Here is a 19,411-nt window from a genome sequence, read left to right on the forward strand (position 1 = left end):
GTAGATCTTGCATGTATGACTCTTTCCTACACAAATTCTCTCAGACGGGGCTCATTTATACACACAAATTTTCAGCTTCATGAAGCTCAGTTCTGCAGTTGATGAGGGTTTGTGGAGCAGGATGGAAGAGAAACAAAACCAATAAAAGCAAAGTATTCCACCTGACTGCAGAATGCATCTTCCAGCAATATAAAAGGTTATAAAAGTTACAGTGTGACTTCACAGATTTGGATGACAACTCCGCAGTGTGATGAAACAGAGATTAGAGAGAATCCATCTCTTCTTGGGATGCAAAACAAACAGAAAACCACTGGGGCACAAATAATGTCAAATCTTGCAATAATTTTTTACCAGCATCACTTTTCCAGCTATTGAAGCTCACCTGGAATTAAAGGAGAGTTGAATTTCTTTAAGAGTTTCACCACACACCTTTATTTGAACATGTCTGTGGTAAAATTAAATCTTTTGGCTGGAAGTTTGCTTGGAAGGAACTTGACTTTGAGATCCCAGCTAAACTCTGAAGTATAAGAATACTGAGGAGGAGAAAATCTACCAACTTTCCCATGGTAAAAAAGGCAGTAAAGGCAGGTATACATTGAAATAAGGCAAATGTGAAGTTGAAAATTCCCATGCTGGAGCAGGGCAAGGACCCTTCTCCCTGAGCAGTGGAAGCAACCTGTGATGAACTGATTGCAACTCCCTTTCTCTGATTCCATGCACTCTTGGGGAGGAGGCAGAGTTGGGGAGGAGGGAGGGGTGGGGGAAAAGTTTTCTTAAGATTTATTTTACTTCTCATTATCCTGCTGTGATTTTCTTAGTAATAAATTCAATTAATATCCTCAAGTTGTGTGTGTAGCTTGCCCATGATGGTATTTGGTGAATGACCTCTTCCAGTTCTCATCTCAACTCCTAAACCTTTCATTAAGTTTTCTCTCTCCCATCCACTTGTGATATGAAAAGCAAAACATTTCAACCCAAAAGAAGTTTATCATATATTCAGGGAACTTTATCTCAAAAAAACACACCAGCTTCTAGTTTTATTATACTTAAAATAGTCCAGGTAAAGTTAAGGGTCAAAACAAAACAAAGGCACATCAATTTCAGAGTTGTTTGCAGAAAAAACAATTCTGGCACCCTTCATTCAGAGTCTCCAGCTGCTCCTCCTGTGCAGAAGTAAAAGCAGTCTTCACTGTGTTTTGTCTCTTCATTCCAGCTCCCCCATTTCATTCCATTTTGGGAAGAAATCACTGCTACCTAAATCAAATGGTGAACTTTCACTAGCACAGAACAGATACTGTGTTCTGAGCCTGCTAGAATGTAATATCCCTCAAAACTCAGCCCTTTTCAAGAGTGCAAACAAAAGGAGATGCATTGAGTAAGAACCAAACTTTGGAATTCTGAAATTAAAAAACCATAAAGAAATTGCTTTTTTTTAGGATTGAAGTCTATCTATTATACTGTACAGGCACAATTATTTATCCTGCAGCTAGTCAACATATAATCACGTTTTGCCTTAACACTTAGGTAATGAAGGACTTTTATTTATGCAATATATTTGAAGCCAGAATTTCAAAAAACAAAAAAATTTTGTACTCCCATCCAAAATTTCAGTAGATGTTAATCAGAAAGATCAGTGATGTTTTAAATACAGATTCATGCTGAACAATTTGCTGGTTTATGCCAATTTGACATATTATGGAAGTTACAAATACTTTGATATCCAGAGACTCTGCAGTGCATCTCCAGATCCTTCTTAACCAAAACAATTCACAGATGTTTGCTCATCTCTCTGCTGAACGTCCTCCTAAATTAGCTGATCCTAGAATAGAAATACAGGTACAAATGAAAAAAAACCCATGGTAAAACTAAAGCTTATTCTTGTAAATTATATGGGGAATTCATATAAGGAAAAGCAAAACTATCAAAAATTTGAAAAATCTACACAACTGATGAAAACTTTTCTATTGCCATTTTCATGAATGTAAATGTGCTTCTCGGTATTTCCATAAAAGCATTTTTGCCATATTTCAATTTTAGCTACACAAGTGAATCTCTAAGGCATTATTCTGTATATGAACTGAAGTTAATTGCAATCATATAGCCAAATGACATTGATTACTAAAGTTCAATCCACCTACTTTTTTAATAACATTAATTTCTCCTACATTATTTAGAGATCCTATCAGGCCCATGCATTATTTCACATACTGTATCTTTCCAGAAATCTCACAATTAAAACAATTGTGATGGAAGATTTTACAAGCTATAAGCCTTCATTTCTTAAAATATTTTTATTTTGGTTTCATGAACTAAAAACTACTTGGGATTTGCAGGAAGGTCACATTTATTAGTATGGACTGAAGGTGCTTTAGAGATGAATTATTTTTTTAATATAAGTTAAAAATAATATTTCAATGGTAATGCAAACTCAACAATAAGGAGAATTAGGTTTGCAAGATGTGATTGGTCAGGGTGCTACATGATCTCATCCAGGTTCTCTTTCCCAAAAAGGGCTGGACCATTCAAGGTGCCTTCTGACCAGGGCTGGTCCATGATTCTGTGACTCTGATTCTGTGATTTTATTCATTAATCTGCCCCAGTGCAATTCCTACCCACATCCACCCCCCCTTGTGCTGATGTTTATGCAGCTTTTTTGCTAGTTTTATGTTGCACTCAACAATAACACCCCAGACTAGCTCCCTTTTTACTGTGATCTGTGGACATTTACATGGATGGCTTGATAGGCAGATCTTTAAGAAATGTGCAGTTGAGACAGAAAATTTGGACATTATCAGATTTGAATCTCTTAAAATCTAATTCTGGAGTGAAGCAAGAACACATTTTCACAGCAGATACCATCCCACACATAAGACCAAGGCAAAATACAATCACAAACACCAACATCTTTTATATTTTGCTGAAAGCCTATTTCCAATTCTGAAATACCATTTTTATTTTGGTTCATTTATTTAAGCTGCTATGCTGAAAATCTTTTCAGGAATGCTAAATGCTCGTTTATAAATCCACTTGCCTTGTTGTCTCTGCAGAAGCCCAGAGATGGTGATTGGCTGCCTGGACAGAGGCAGCTGTGGGGAAGGTGATGTAAATGGATACAGCTGAGGGGTTCTGAAATCAGAATTAGCCCATGATCCCCTCTGACTGCTCTGGGATGCAGCTGATGATGGACAGGAGCTGTGTGGTAATCTCAGCGCAGGGGTGGATCTGTTAATGAAATTCATTCATGTGTGTGATTTGAGGCTACCATCATAACAACACAAAATATTTCAATGGTACTTCAATTTGTTGTCTATATATTTTTACTTACTGAATATTTTCACATGTTTCAAAAGGCAGACTGACAAAACAATTATGGAATCAGAGGTGGAAAAGAAGTGCTTTGTTACGCATATTTAAATTTCTGCTAGGAAGATATACTTGGCTTAATGATTATAAAGAACATGAGTTTAATTTTTCTGGAATAGTTCAAAGTTATTGATGTTAATAATTCTCACCATTTAAGACATTTTCAATGTTTAAATTATAAAAACAGAAACACCTGTTGCAGGCTGCATGAAAAGTTCAGGTTATTCAGAGAACAGCCCTTGTGCAGATATTGTGCTTTCATCTCTGATTTTTGTACGAATGACACAGCAGAGACACTGTTAAACTTCCTCATTATAAAATTACCCCTTTTTATAGGAGTACCATGACTGAAGATGCCAACAGCTACAGAAGCACAGATTGTAACTGCATATATCTTTGCATCTTTGAAAAATGTGATTTCAAAATAAAACTTTCCCCCAAACCCAAACATTCATGTAGATGATAGCCAGGCTGCACAGCAACACTTCAGATCTAGAATATAGCCTCTGAACAGATTAATAAAGGCCAGAGGTGACATTTCACTCTCTTGTAGGAGATGGTAACCTCTTGAAAAAGTCTTGAATTACCTTGTAGATCCTGTTCCACTACTCTGACTTGGCTTTATTAGAGCTATCTGAGAAGTCCTGTAGGATACACTCCCTGGTGGAATCAGATTTTTGAAAACAACGTGAATTACCCATTTTACTTCAGAGATAACTTTGTAAATAAAGATTAGTACTTTTATTGCATGATTTGGGACAAATTCATGATTGATTCATCCAAGAACTAAAAATGGTGCACAATTACAATAGTCAGTGAGAGAGCTCAGCTGTCACAAAAACATCATATTGCACCATCCCTGCAAATCTTGTTCCAGTTAAACACATGGTGGTTTCTTTCACCTTCTTTCATTTATTAGACTATTATTAGACTATCAAGACAGCTGTGCTGAAGTGCTCCAGCTCTTCAGCTGATCTTTTTTGCCCCATCCACCTCTGAGAAGGAAACTCCTTAGTGCACCATTAAATCATTGCTTCCACTTACCCTCACTTTTGCACATAAACTTTGATTCCCTCAGCCTTGTCCACTGCAAAACTTTATGTGAAAGTTCTGAAATCTGCTGAACATATAACTGTTCTACATAAAATTTTACTGTCTAATAAATATCTATTTATGTTTGGACACAATAAAAAAAAAACCAGTTAACCTCAGCTCTCTTTATCTAGTTATGCTTAAATTTATAGGCAACCATGGATTTAGGAAGGATCTGAGCATATAAATCAGACATAACATAGAAAAAACAATTTTTCCTCCTCCATTGAAATTGCATTTGTCTTTGTTTCAGGACACTTACACCATGTAAAAACACAAGAGTGCTAAAAGTTCTTTCTGTGGCTGCAGATGGATTCTATGAAGTGCTGAAGCCAGGTGAAAGCTGCCTGAGCACAGACTGCTGCAGAAACATGCTGAATGTAAAACCAAAACGGGAGAGACACACACAGACAGCAGGCCTGCAAAGCATCAGGAATTCTGGGGAAGTCCTCACAAACAAACAGTTCTCAAGAGACTGCACCAGGTCCAGCAGGCTGTTACTCATGCCTTATTTACATCTGAGAGTTACCCAAGCTCAGGGTGTGAAGAAATCAAAGACAGGAGTGGCAGATAAAATGTCTTATACCCTATAACAGTGACAAGGTAAAAAGAAAAATCACTTTTGAAAGAAATTCTTGATCTCAACTACCTCATTTCTGTCATTAAATATTTTTTAACTTCCATTTAGTCTCCTCCTTTTTCTTCATCTGATATTTAATATTACATTGTGGGCAATGTTACTCTCTGTTAACCACAAATACACAAAATTAAGAAGCTTAACAGAGGGTCAACAATGTATATTGCAAGTGTTCCTTGTATTTTCTTTGCAACTGTTGATTCAGCAAAAATTGGTTTGGTTACAAGTAATCATCCACTGAACAGAAGAGGTAAGTACTAGGAAAACATTTCATACTTCATTTTAACCATTTCCCAGCTGCTGAAGTGAATTTGCCACGTGGTAAATTCCTCACACCTCAACACAATTCAAATTTTTTAGTAAATTGCTAATGTGTGGATTTTAATTTATTCATCCTCCTAATACAACAGAAATGTTACTCAGTTACAAAGTTTACTTTGACTCACCCATACGTCCATCCTGTGGTGGAGTTATTACTGATAATCTTGTTGGACCAGTTGGTGTCTCCAGCTAAATGAACAAGTCATCAACCACAGTGTAATAAGCATATTAATTAAGACATTTTAAGATATTTTTAAGGTCTACAGAGCCTGCAGATTTCCAGAACTCTCTGCTGTCATTTTTGTTCATAGCACTAAAATGCAAAAGCTAAGAATTAAGTTACTATTTTTAAAGATCTATGGGCAGGTGGGAAATATTTGTATTTTGGCTTTATTATATAACCTATCACATTCAGATAAGAAGTGTTATCAGACACTCTCACTTTTCTGTGCTGACATTCCATTTGCAAGCTAGAGCTGTTCCTGGGTGTCACCTCTCCTAACCAGGACACCAACACCATGAAAAGCTCCTGCCTCCATTCTCATGTGAGCAGCATCACTCAAACCCTGCAATTCCCTACTCAGGCATCAGAGTCTAAACGGTGCTTTCACACCACTGACATTTTTGCAATATTGAGATTTTAAGAATTTGCATTTACTTTGATATCACAAGTTTAAAAGCCTGTACATGGCATGTGGAGAATATAATTCCAGAAATTATTGTTGTGATTTATTTGCTTTTGGTTTCTTTTGGGGAGCATCTGATTTCTATCCTGCATCAAGCACATCTGAAACCATCATGCACATCAGAATGGTTTTGAATGGGATGGGGGATGAATCCTATTTTTTGCAGCATTAACAGAGTAAGAGAAATCAAAAGGATATGTGTGTGTAACTATACATAAACAAGTATTAAAAAAACCCCACTTACTTTCCTCATTGGTGAAGGTACAGGATCAATCTCCATTGCCTCCATCCTTGCAAGAAAGGTCAAAGTATGACATTGTAATAAAAATAACATTTTCATTATAAAGACTGAAATCATGTTGGATTCTAATGTTAAATTTGACCAGTAATGGAAAAGCATAATACATAATGCATAAGACACGTAAGTATTTAGAATTTATTCCAGAACTCAGTAGCAGTAAGAAAAACCTATTCACTGATTCTGAGCTTTGGTTTAGACATTTACAGAGTAAGTTATTTTATGATTAGCATTGTTATTCTTCTATTTGTCTGAATAAATATGCATATTTATGTAGTTTTCATTTGTATCCACAACAAGGGCACTCTGAATCTCTGGGTTTTTTTGTAGAAAAGGAAGTCACAATCAAAGGAATAAAAATATTTTAGCTTGAGCAAGCTGTATATTCATTTTACTTAAAATTAAATGAGCCTTAGTGGAGTGGCTCATCCCATCTATCCTGAGATCACTACAGTGCACATATAAGTGTCTGTACAATAAATTTGTTTTTCTCTCTGGTGAATGGAGAGTGTCTCACTAATCTACCTATTTGTGCATTCATCTACGTAGCTATTCATCCAAAAGTTCTTTGCAATAAGGTGCATCATGCCTTAGATTGCTTTCCAGTAACCACCACCCATACAACTGTAATGTACACTTGAATGGACAAGACTTTCCTCAGTTCTTTCGTATTTCAACAGTTTGCAAAAACAAAACACAAAAAAAAAAATCAAAAAGTACTTTAAAATAACTACAAAAAGTTTACTTTCTGTACAAAATATTAGTGAAGGTTTTAATTGAAAATGAACAAGTTTGTACCCACGTTTCAGAAGTGGAAGGACGACTCGAATGAAGAGAATATGAAGAATAAACATTCTGTTTCCTTGAAGCAACTGAAGTCATTAAGAAATTGAATATTAGAACACAGCTATGTCCAGTGACAGGTATTCCATAGCTAATATTTTAAACCAACACTTCTTACTGGATGGATTTCTGCTCGAACTGGAAAATGGCAGCGGTGTAGTGTTTTCAGGAGGCTTCACACTAAAGGGGAAAGAAGAACAACAGATATAACCTGAAAGCTGGTTTGATTAGTTAACATGCCTAACTGGCCAGTAAAGTACAAAATCAAAGCATTTATCCATCAGGAGCAGGTTTTAACATGACACTATTTGCCATGAAGCAAAGTTAGAACTTATTTGGTAAATCTGTGAACTTGATCTTTACATCATAATACTTGCAGTGCTCATTACATACCCAACAATATCAAATTTAGCACAACGTCATGGCAAAGTACTTCAGAGAACAACAGATGTTAAAATACAACCATTAACTACAGCTAAGCACAAAATTCATTTAATTTCATGAAATTATATATTTACCAAACTTCAAGAAATCTAGTTATCAAATGAAATATTGGCATTTTCATGCTATTCAACAATAACTTTGCAAAGCTGGTACCTTTGGCAAGAATCATAAAAAGGAGGAATATGTTTACTAGGCAGGCAAAAAGAGGCCCTAGGACACTTCTCTCTAGGTAGAACTCAAAAAAAAAAAATCTAAAATTCAGTAAGAACTCTGTAATTGATATAACCAAGATGCTATTCATTTGTGATGCAGACAAGAAAATGGAGGCATAAAATGAATAAAAATATATAAACTGCAATAATCCACCACATACAGAGTTTCCTTTATACTGATTTTCTTTCTGTTACATTACACCAAGCAGCCTGGGAGAGCAAAATACAGTATTATGTGCATTTAAGAGTCAAGGGAAAGTCTGTACTAAAAAAACACAGAAGAGGAATAAAGATCAATTAAAGATCAAATCTGTGTAACTAAAATGCTGGTTTCATGAACTGGCTTATTAAGGAGATTTAAATAACAATTCTGGCTTTATGTTGAAAGTAAGTAAGATGAAAAGATGAAGGTGTATCAGTCATTTAGCAGAGGGATAAGGATAAGTGACCTCTTGGCTCCCAAATTGAAACATTTGAGAAAAGAGAGTAATTCAAGATGAGACAAGAATTTAATTTTTACTAGAAATAGAAACAATGAGAACTATGTTACAAAACTCTGGTAACTTTATAAATAGGCTAAGATAGCAGGAAAGGCACCACAGCATTTTCCAGGCTGATGCTATAAAGTCCATTGTAAAATGCACAAACATGGTTATGTAACTGCAAATAAAAAAATAGAACTGAATATCTATACAACAGACTTGATTAAAAGTTCATTTTTAGAGTTAACTACAGAGTTGTGTTGTAAAATAAAAGGATTTCTTCCTGACAGGATTGATTGCTGTGAATAAAACGGATCTGATGTCAGAAATCACTATGCATTTATTTCTGTAAAAACACACAAGGAAGGCAAACAAAACATGAATTTTCATTCCTTTATCAATTAAAAGTACTGCTGTCTGATTACATTTACTTTTTCTGCATTAAACCTCTTACCATTGTAGCTGTTGAATTTGTTGTGTTACTTTCTTGAGAGACTCTTCCAGCTTTGCTATCTGTGAGATAATCAGAGATTGAAACAAAGTCTGTTTGTGTGATATACAGCTTCATTTTCACCCAGCTAGCATTCTAAAGTGCTGAAAGGCTGCTTTCTATTGGTTTTAATGTTGAGACATCACTGCAATTCCAGATTTATGGGAGCTGTTATGGCTGTGTTATGGAGCCATTAAACAGTCAGTCTGGAAGAGATATGCTTCTTTTTGGCACTTAAAGACTTTGTTTGATTACCGTTTCTTAAGTATGCTGGTAATACTGGATAAATGAACACTAGCAAAAGGGCTTAAAAACAGTTTTCTTTTCTTTTGCTTCCTATTTTTCATATCTGATATAAAAGCTTTGTTATGATTAATATAGAGTTATCTGAAAAAGCTACCAATAAATGTACAAAATACATTGTTCCCATATTTCTCATTTCAGATTCAAAATGTATTCAGCTCACTTCAGTATCTATTTGTAGTAAGCCCAAGTGAAAAGTTTTGCTACTCTGTTGAGAGACACAACCAGAAATATCTCCATTAAAAATGTTATGAGCTGGCAAAATGGAAGAATATTAAGGTCAAGAAGACTGGGTCAGCTCCTAGTATGTGTATTTTTTAGTCTTTCATTAGGTGAACATATATTATATTTTATGAAGGATGTAAAAATTTACTCAATAGCCTGAATACTGCATCTATGTTTTATCCCTCATTTCCATTATGTGACCTTAATCCTTCACACTGTTCATATTTTGATTTGAAAGCAAATTATGAATTTGCTTGTTAATTTTCCATGCTTCTCAAACTATTATTTGAATCCTTTAATAAAATTACCTGTTTTATAAAATCATACTGTTTGTGGGAGATACTATGCTCTTTTTGCAGATGAAAAACTCTGCAAAACAGATTAAAGAAAAAAATGTAATTTATGTAAGATCTGGTTTTTGGTATTCTGGTTTTTTTCTTCCTTCCTAATGAGAGCTAGGTTTGATTAAGAAAGGAACCAGGCAGGAAGAATGTACTTTACCCTGTTGCTCTGTAGGACTGGGTAATTTTAAGACCAAAGTACCTTAAAGAACATGAGCAACTCTTTGATTTTCAGTATTTTGGGATCCTAGCATAACAGGACATCTACACCTGCCAGGAACATGGACAACAAGTGGCCACCACCACCTGCACCCAAATACCTACACAAACCACAGAAACGACAAAAAGCAGTTTAATGAAGCCCACGAGACCTTGTTGGTCGACAGTGACAAGGATGACAAACTAGAAATAAGGAAGGGGCCCTGGAACAAGACAGCCAAGCATGAGAAACTGGACTGGTGTTTAATACAACCAGCCTCTCCCGACCCTGATCCAATGCAAGCACTTTTAACATGCTAACATTACACAGAATGGGCAAAACAACAACAAACCCGCCCAAAACAGGGTGCCATTGGAGCAGCAACCAACTGTATTTTCAACTGTTTTGGTACTGTCACTTGGACACCTTCCTTAGGTCGAGCAGCACCCCTGAATACTTCACAAACACTGCTGAGTGAATGTCTCAGCAGTAACAACTTAAAAAACTGCCATTACAAAGTATCAGAACTCTCCACAGCTTCTTTGGAGATAACATCTCAATTTATGCTGAATTCTATTAAGTTATTTGTTTTACTTTGCCTTCAGGTTTCAGTTTCACCATCTGGAGTTGGTACAATAGATTAGAAGGGGGATGAAATCAGGATTCCTACCTGGTCTGGCTTTGAAAGCAGAAGGACAGGACCCTAAAAGAACTACACACATCACAACACACTATGAGTGATCCCAAAATGCATTCATGGAGAAGAAGGAAGAATGGGCCACAGAACACCTGATTTCCCAAGCTTTCTATCCATGACAACCATACCAGAAACTCTCCTCACACATGAAATGCCAGCTGGGCAGCTACATGAGCTTCTTCTCTGAAACTTCATACATGGGGCACCCACTCATAGGTCAAGTCACCAATACTGCCAAGTTGCCTTAAACAACATCCCATGTCCTTAGAAATAAAAGAAAAATCCAACAATTTAATCAAATATTTAGAAGTAGCTGAAAAATGGAAAAGGAATCTGCCTTCCAAGCTACACAGGAAGAAGCACAGTAACAAATGCAGTACCTGTTCTCCACAGAATAATTAATTCTGTCCTTCACACTCAGCTATCCCAAATTCAGGGTATCAGCCCTTAGTCTTGTTCTGCATAGCTCAAACTTCTCATTTATTTTGTCTCCTTTTCCTCTGGGCTTATCTCCCACCTCCTCCACCTTCCCCTCCACACAGTGAACTGCTTTCTTCCCTCCCTGTCCTTTGATCCTCCATTTAATTTTAACCACCTTACAACCAGAATATTTTACTAGAAACATTAAGCAGAATTAATAGTCCTCACAGACTAAAAACTGGTATTTATAATGATAGTAATGAGTCAATCCTGATAAATTATTCTAAGTATTCACATAAAAGATTAATATTGTTTCTAAAAATAAACCAAAGTGACAAGGCAAACACAAACAAAAACTGAGACAATCACAATTAGAGTTACCTTTTGTTTGTGGTATTTTAATAAACGCTTACGATATTTTTCTTGAAATTCTGATACCTAAAAATAAATACAGTTATATCAAGCTGCACACAATTACATTTATGCACCTCAGCAAAGAAGTAATGGAAAATAACAGTATTCAAAGTTTTCTGTCTTTTATAGGCAGTTAAAATACCTTTTTTGAATCCTCTTCAAAAAAATCCCAAACTATTCTAAGTTATTATCACTGATAGAAAAACTCTTATAGAGTTAATTTAATCCAATATGACCTACAGTAGAGCTGGTAGATTTATTTCACCGAAGTTATATTTTAACACTATGTTCAATAAAAAGGTAAAGACATTAGAAAGCCAGTTTAGCTGCAGTGTTTCTTATTCATCAGTGCTAAGCAAACACATAAAATTAATGGCAACATAAAAAGTAATCTGTCTTACTGGCAATTATAATATGCCTTGTAAAAATACCCTGTTAATTAAAAAATAATTGTTAGACACACTGTCTGGTGATGTGTAAGCACTTCTTGTGTCCACATGAGGATCATAAACCATGACAAAGTTAAAAGTAAAAATGACAAGGTAGGCAAGACAAGAGCTTGAGGAACAAATTACTATAGGCAGTAACTTCTAATAAATCTTCTCACATGTAAGAAAACTGCCAGAAAATCTGCAGGAATTGAGACAACCAAGAAGAACCAGAGTATAAACCCATAGAGGAGTATCCAACTTAAATGGTTATTTTATTCCCTGTGGAAGGACCTGGGAGGTTCCCACTGAATACTCATCAAAGGATCAGTGTGTCTTTGGAAGAACTGATGGAAGTAATGTTCACTTGGAAAGTGGTGGCTCTGAGCTGTCTCTACTCACTCAGAAATGAGTTCTTTGGTCTAGGAGAAACCTGAATTTGCCAGTTTAGTGCTCAGTACCAGTCAAAAAGCAAATCAGATCTTACCAGTTTAAAATGGAATAGGGGCCATCATCATTCTCCTTTAATAAATGCATGTTCCTATATCTTGAGTCTGCCTAACACCTCAGAAAGGACAGAGTAGGTCTGGAAACAGTTCAGAATAATCAGAGGTACGCAAGAACTTGAGTAAAAGAATGACCACATAGAATATGAATCTTCATGGCTGAAAAACAAACAGTTGAAGAAGGGCTGCATCAGCAGTCTAAAACTACTGCTTAGCACAGATGTAGTGCATGAGAATGGATCCTTTTTCCTCCAGAATCAAATTCAAGAGTAAGAAATTAAACTAACAGGTTAAAATCTGAAAAATGAAACAATCATCATGCAGTGAAAAACCTGGGGATCACCCTTCCACAATGAGACAGATGCTAAAATTCAGGGAACAACCTGACAATTATGTGGGGGAAAATATCCACCAAAGCTTCTGAATGCAGAACAATCCCACTTTGAGAAATCCCTGTGACATGAGCTGCTGAAAGCTGGGAGGCTCTTCTGAAGATGGGTCACTACATCCAGCTCTGCCCTCATGCTTTCCTAGCACCCACAGAAGTGACAAGGTATCAGATTAGATGAGAGATTAGAGAAATTGCTCTTACATCTTTTGATTCTGGGACATGTTCTGAACATACCTCAATGCCCTCACTACACTTCAATATGTTCCCAACACGTTATCCCAGGCTACAGAAGACCTGCCTCAGCCTGGAGAGATTGAGCCCTCTTTTTTCCTTGCTTTGGCACACTCTGGAAGTTTGTGTGACTGGAGGTGTGCAGGTTCCCTGCATTTGTTCAGTTTATGGGGTAACTGCTGATCCTGCTGTTAAAAAGTGGGTATGGAAGGACAGAGGAAGAGTTCACATTTACCTTGTGTCCCTTCTGAGGAGAAGCACTGCTCAGGAAAGGGCCAAGCTCAGCTTTGGAAAAGTCTGTGAAGCCTGGGGTAGAGCAAATGTGAATCCATGACCACTGCTAGAGGACACAGGTGATACTGCCTGGGTTTTGTTCTTCTGGATCAGGAAGCTCACCCAAAGGTCAGCAAGTCCAGCCCAAGGAGACGAGAACAGCCAAAGAAGGCTGCAGCCAGGCCCAGGGACAGTGTACTGCTGGTACTGCTGGAGTGGCTGAAACTGCTGCTGAAGTGCACAGGGAGAGGGACAAGGACACAGAGTCCCAAAGCCAAGCTGAAGAGTCGCAGAAAATGAGGAGGAGAAGGGAGTTTGGATGCATTCATTTAACCCAGAGAGCTACAGAAGTTCTTGACTGGAAACTAAGCCTGACAAAAGTAATCCTATCTGGAATTCACAGAAAGCAGGAGGAAAATGACCTTGGAATCATTTGCTGGATCTACCTGGGAAAAAAAGAGGTGTGTTTTGATTAAACAAAAAAAAAATTAGAAGGGAGAGAGAGCACAGTCAGCTCAGGACCGTGTCCAGCTCAGGTTTTCACTGCGTAACTTCTTATTGCTGTAATTAAGGCACACTATCTGGGCACGTTTAAGCTTCTGGAAGATTTAATTTTTCACTGCATGGCATTGAAAGTGATTTTACACCATTAAAATAACCAGACTAGTGGTCCTTAGAGAGAGTTTGGAAACATAAGCAGTGACCATAATGAATAATTTATGTCTCCTTAAGAACTCAGAAACTGTGGAATTAAGGAAGTTAAGATGGTAATGGGCATACATTCATTTTCAAGCATTCACTCATTCATTTTTCCCATTCACATAAAAGTCAGTAGGAGTTGCTGATTATTTTATAGAGTTAAAAAGTTTAAAGGCAGATTCACCTGTGATATTTCTTTTGAATATTTCTTGCTTAACACATCTATTGGCATGAACAGTGATTGAATATCAGCACTTGTCTATGAAGAAATGAAAATATACCAAGGTTAGCATTTTTCTTAGCAAGTCATATTAAATAAAGTCTTTTGTAAAGTGTTTCTTAAATTAACTAATGAATCTATATTAAAAAAATTGACAGATTAGACGAGGATAAAGCTGAAATTGAGAATGAGCCTAGTTTTCTTAAATGGCCGTATCAAATACCTGGAAAGCATTGGGGTTTTGTTCAATATACTACCCACATATATACTTACAGTGATTATGACAGTACCTGGGCACAGAGGACATTCAAGGAGGTGCTGTGGCCCTTGGAACGGGCACTGCACTCACACCAACAGCCACACTTCTGGCAGCCCTTCCCAGGCTTCGTGGTTCTCACCACTCCCAGCCACATGGGATGCATCCCACAACCAGTTTTGTTTCAAAGTCCTTTTTCAGAATGGCTCCAATGCTGACTGGGATCCCTTTGTCTCTCCCTGCCCGCTGGGCAGCGCAATATTATCCCAGAATAAGGACAGAGCCTTAACGTAATTGTTGAATTTTTAAAACTTTTTATGACTTATGTCTTTTAATCAGAGCTGTGCATGCTTTAGGAAAAATGCTTTTCCTTGCTTTCCCCAGCGACTAATTGTTACAGAACTCACAGAAGGTAAGTAATTGTATTTGAGACTTCCTCTGCAATTTGACTTTGGTTGACTTAGCCAAAGATTCAAAATTTTCCAGCTGACAGATGGAGAAATGCAGACAAACAGAACAGTTAACCTAAATATGGTATTTCAGGAAAGAAAATAAAAACAATAATATTCCATCTTGAAAACTTAAGAGATTCATAAAAATATATTCAGCTGCTTTAAATGAAATGCATTCATAGGAACCAAGCTCTTGCAATCTATTTAGGGTTCTCTCAAAGCAATGATCTTGGTGTAAGTACCTATCAGATTTAAAAAAAATAAAACCCAACCAGCTTCATAGTGATATAAAAACTCTTTCAAATAAAGATTTGTGTAACTCTGTTTATATTTTATCTGCTGTATGGAGGAGCAGCAGATGTTCCTTTGATATTCTGAAATACTGAAGAGCCAGATTCTGATTTATTGTAACACTTAACCATGCTCTGGGGAAAAGCAAGTGGGGATCATGAGACACAGAAGGAAGACACGAAGGTGACAAGAATGCATTACTGTAAAGATGAGAATATTTAATGTGTACATGCTGATTACCCCAACATACAATTTAATTAGGACTTCTAACACATTTGTAGGACCTCCTCTCATTGGGAATTCTTCCATAGCATCAAGCTCATAAAGCTTACCAGGTATATTTCCACTCAGGTTCCTGAATTATAGAGCCATGACTTTTTTATATGCATCTTTAATTATCATTCCAATCATTTTATCTGTTCTTAATCAAGGATAAGCAATCATCATTAATGTATTTTTTAAAGAATATGGTAATTTGCTTCCTTCCAGCCCTCCAGAGCAGTGGCAGGTTCTAATGAAACATCTAATATTTTTCTTATTATCCCAATCATTGCATTTTTAAATTCCTTCTGTGCTTTTGAAGTAAATTATCAACTTCTGCTGAAAGGGTGCAATTTAAGACTGATGTAACTTAAAAATTAACATTGTTTGGAGCAAAGTGCTGCACAAGATGACCTTCACAAGTCCTCAACAACTTAAATTATTCTTTGACTGAAATTAATAACAACATTTGCAGTGACAATACATTGATATTGAAAGCATATTAAAATATACCCTTTAGAATTTTTATGAAGGGCTTTTGATTTTTTTCATATTTGATTACTGTGTGCATTTCTCCTTTGTATTATAATTGCATTTTGTTGTTGTGTTGCAATTTTTTTTAGTAACATTGTCTTCTTCAATGTGCAAGACTCCTAGGAGGCCTTCCTGTTTAGCTGTATTGAATTTTATTAAATGTTTTTAACGTTTCTCTTTTATCCTTATAAGGCATTGGCTCTTAGGTAGGCATCAGTCTACAAAAATATGAATGTGTTCACAAACTATTTATGAAATCAGCTAAAGAGAAGATTGCTCCTGGGAGAAACGCAAAATGAAAGATTCCTAATGATTAATCAAGAACGGGAATTAAAAGCTCTTAATTCTCCAGTGAATAACAAAAATTCCCAACAATATTTCAAACCCTCTCTTAATCACACAGCCACAAGGAAAATAGTTAACCTTAAGAGAAAATGGGGAAAAAAACCTAATCCACTTAAAAACACTGCAGAGCCATAAGGCAGGCTTTCAATTCAGTCCATTACATGAAATAATTCATTACAGTTCATTTCTGTGATGTACAAATGCCAAGATCAATAAACATTTTTCCACATTTTGAAAGTAGTCACTGATGTTACACAGTAACCAGCCGTATTTCTTGAAATGTTTAGAATGATTTACAGCCTGGCAGTACCTGAAAACCTAAAGTTTCCATGGGCTTTAATTTACAGGAATATTTACAACAAAAAGCAGAGCTGTCTAGTGCCTGAGCATCTTAGTTTAGCAACCTATCATCAGTAAATACTCATGTCACAGTTGGCAAAAACAAAAAAGGAAGCATTCTTTAATGCAAATAGTTTAGCTGTTAAGCAAAGCACAGATTCATGTAATGCAACAAAACTAAAGCTTGATTTACCTCTTTTGAAAGGACTAAGGTACGACAAGCCCTCCTACAGACCAGACATTCATCTTTTTTGCCTGTAAGGTAAAGACACATTTAAAATATAGATCAAACTGAATATATATTGATTACATTGCAAATATAATGTGATGCCTAAACCTCTTGAGCTTGTGGAAGAAATCTCCAGGTTACACAAGAAACATGAATAAACATGAATAAAGAATTTGATTCTATAACCATTACACTGAGTTGAGCAGGAAAAATGTATGTGAATGTCATCAGGTCTTACTCCTCTAAATAAGCATTCATGTAAATGATTTTATGAATATCATTAGTGTCACAGAATGCAGGTGACTTTTAGTTCCCTTGATTTAAATAGGACTACTTGCCTGCTTTAATTAAATGTATGCTTAAGTGCACTAATGACTTACAGTCAATCTGATATATGGCTTTTTAGACTGGGGCACAGTTGGGTTATCCCAACAAAATATATGAAGCCCAAATGTCAAGAAACTAGTAATTTTGCCTTTTGAATTCCTCCAGTGAGAAAACAATAAAATCACTTTAAAAAACTTTATGACTTAAACTCTTTATCTGCAAACATATTAGAAAATATCTATAGCAAATGCACATTATTTCAATATTTATAATTTGTAATTCTACTAGCTACTGCCGTTCTGAAGATTCTAGGATCGGTGTTTATAAACATCTTTAAATACATTTTAAACCTCATTACTACTGAATTCACAGTAAAAAGATCCATAATCCCTCATATATTTTTCTGCCAAGCAATACTAAGAGCGGAGAGGAAAGTGTTCATGTTCTAGGGGCCTGCAAGCTGCAGAGGCTGCATTTTATGGTCCTCTATCCTCAATAGCACCCCGTGAAAATATCTGGTCAAAAGTTTTTAGTTCTGAAATAAAGACTGATCATTTTTTTCTGTGTGCCCTTACAAAAACCAGGGCATTTAGCACGATGCGAAAGGGGGAAACATTGATACTCGTCTGCTGCATTTTTTTCCTTTTTTAAAACAACTTCATTATTCCTCTGCCTTTCCCACGTATCTTTGTCCAAGAGCTTCACATGAGTCGCAGAATATGACTCTGGAATTGTACATAACACAAGAGCTTCAAAACATCACCTCCAATCTTCCCTCCTGCTGCTGAACGTCTTCAGGAACAATACTGAGCCTCAAAACTTATTAAAACGACTTACAAAACCTACTCTAAACGAATCCTCCGTTTTTTCAATTGCTCTTTCACTAAGGAAAAAACATTATTTTCCCAAAATTTTCCGGAGCAAAAAGCCATCTATTTGTGGGGTGCTTTTTTACAAAATCATGGATTATAAGCATCCAGAATCCAGTTTTATTAAGCCTCCATCGCGTGTACCCAAGGCTTGCTCTCAAAGCCACATCCACCTGGAAGTGGACACAGTTTTAGTGTTCAAAGCGAATCAACAGCAAGGACTGGAAAGGCTTATCAGTAACATTTGAAAAAGCGCTCAGGGCTTCCTTTTATTCCACAGCGGGTGAGAAATAGCAATGTTTGGGGTGGATGTGTGCAGGCAGCACAGCCCGCGCCGCCGGGCGCGCCCCAGCAGCCATTATTACCTTTCTGCAGGCAAACCTCACAGAAAACGTGGCCGCAGTTGGTGAAGCAGAACCGCGGCGTGGGGGCGCGGGGCTCGGCCAGGCAGGAGTTGCAGAAGACGGGCACGGCCATGGGGCAGCGGGGCGGGCGGCGGCCCGGGGCTGGGGCGCAGCCGCTTTGTCCTCAGGCCGAGCCCCGCGGGGGCGTCCCCGCCATGTCCCGCCCGCTGAGGCGGCCCTGAGGGCAGCGCGGCCCGCGCCCCTCCCGCCGCGGGGCCTCAGGGCGGCGGAGCTTGGTCCTCACACGCACCCCAATAAAATTTGGTTTTTCTGGCCTCTCACTATCAAAGTGGAGCGGTGCCGAGAGATTCGCCGTCCCCAGACGTGGGGAACAGAGCTGCACCCACAGGGCTCCGGCCAGGGGCTTCAGCAGGAGCCCCGCCCTGCTCGCTCCTCTCGGGCCAGCAGATGGAGGGGGAAAAAAGAAAAGCAGAGAAAATAGTTGTGGATATCACTCTTTTAAATGCAAGAATCCAAGAAGTTTGTTAATTCGCTGTCACAGGTTTGCTGTGGCATCTTCTGCTGTGGAAAAAGCGCAAAACAAGGAGATTTGATGTTCATTTCTTAGACAAAAAAAAGACCCCATCGCTTGCTAGTGTTCAGTGATGAAAATTTTAGGCAGAAAGTCCCCTACAAACTTAGTTGCAGTGCAGGCTGTAGCTCTGGGTATGACAGAGCCACAAACTGCAGAGGAAGCTTTTAATTTCACAAAGGCTTCTGCCCCCAAAGTGCTTCCCAAAAGAGCTCTGAGTCAGCTTGTGCGTTATGAAGTTAATTAAAAATCTTGAAGGAGACTGAAAACATTTCCTGAAAGCAAAGATGATAATGATAATATGATGATGATGATTATTGTTAATAATAGCACCATTAGTAATAGTAAAGAGCTAAG

At 37.3% G+C, this 19,411-nt stretch overlaps 1 protein-coding gene across 1 annotated transcript; it reads right to left on the reverse strand.

Moving 5' to 3' along the window:
• Window positions 1-1,781: 1,781 nt before the first annotated feature.
• RNF212 (ring finger protein 212) lies at window positions 1,782-18,595 on the reverse strand. The gene is made up of 12 exons (XM_058804300.1): window positions 18,484-18,595; window positions 16,887-16,948; window positions 14,180-14,254; window positions 11,435-11,491; window positions 8,833-8,891; window positions 7,359-7,420; window positions 7,200-7,269; window positions 6,344-6,389; window positions 5,539-5,602; window positions 3,951-4,023; window positions 3,034-3,222; window positions 1,782-1,824 (listed from the first exon to the last, which is right to left on the reverse strand). The coding sequence occupies exons 1-12, from the start codon at window positions 18,593-18,595 to the stop codon at window positions 1,782-1,784; spliced, it is 912 nt and encodes a 303-aa protein (XP_058660283.1).
• Between the last annotated feature and the right edge of the window lie 816 nt (window positions 18,596-19,411).

The sequence above is a fragment of the Ammospiza caudacuta genome, chromosome 4 (assembly GCF_027887145.1).
Source record: "Ammospiza caudacuta isolate bAmmCau1 chromosome 4, bAmmCau1.pri, whole genome shotgun sequence".
Classification (NCBI taxonomy): domain Eukaryota; kingdom Metazoa; phylum Chordata; class Aves; order Passeriformes; family Passerellidae; genus Ammospiza; species Ammospiza caudacuta.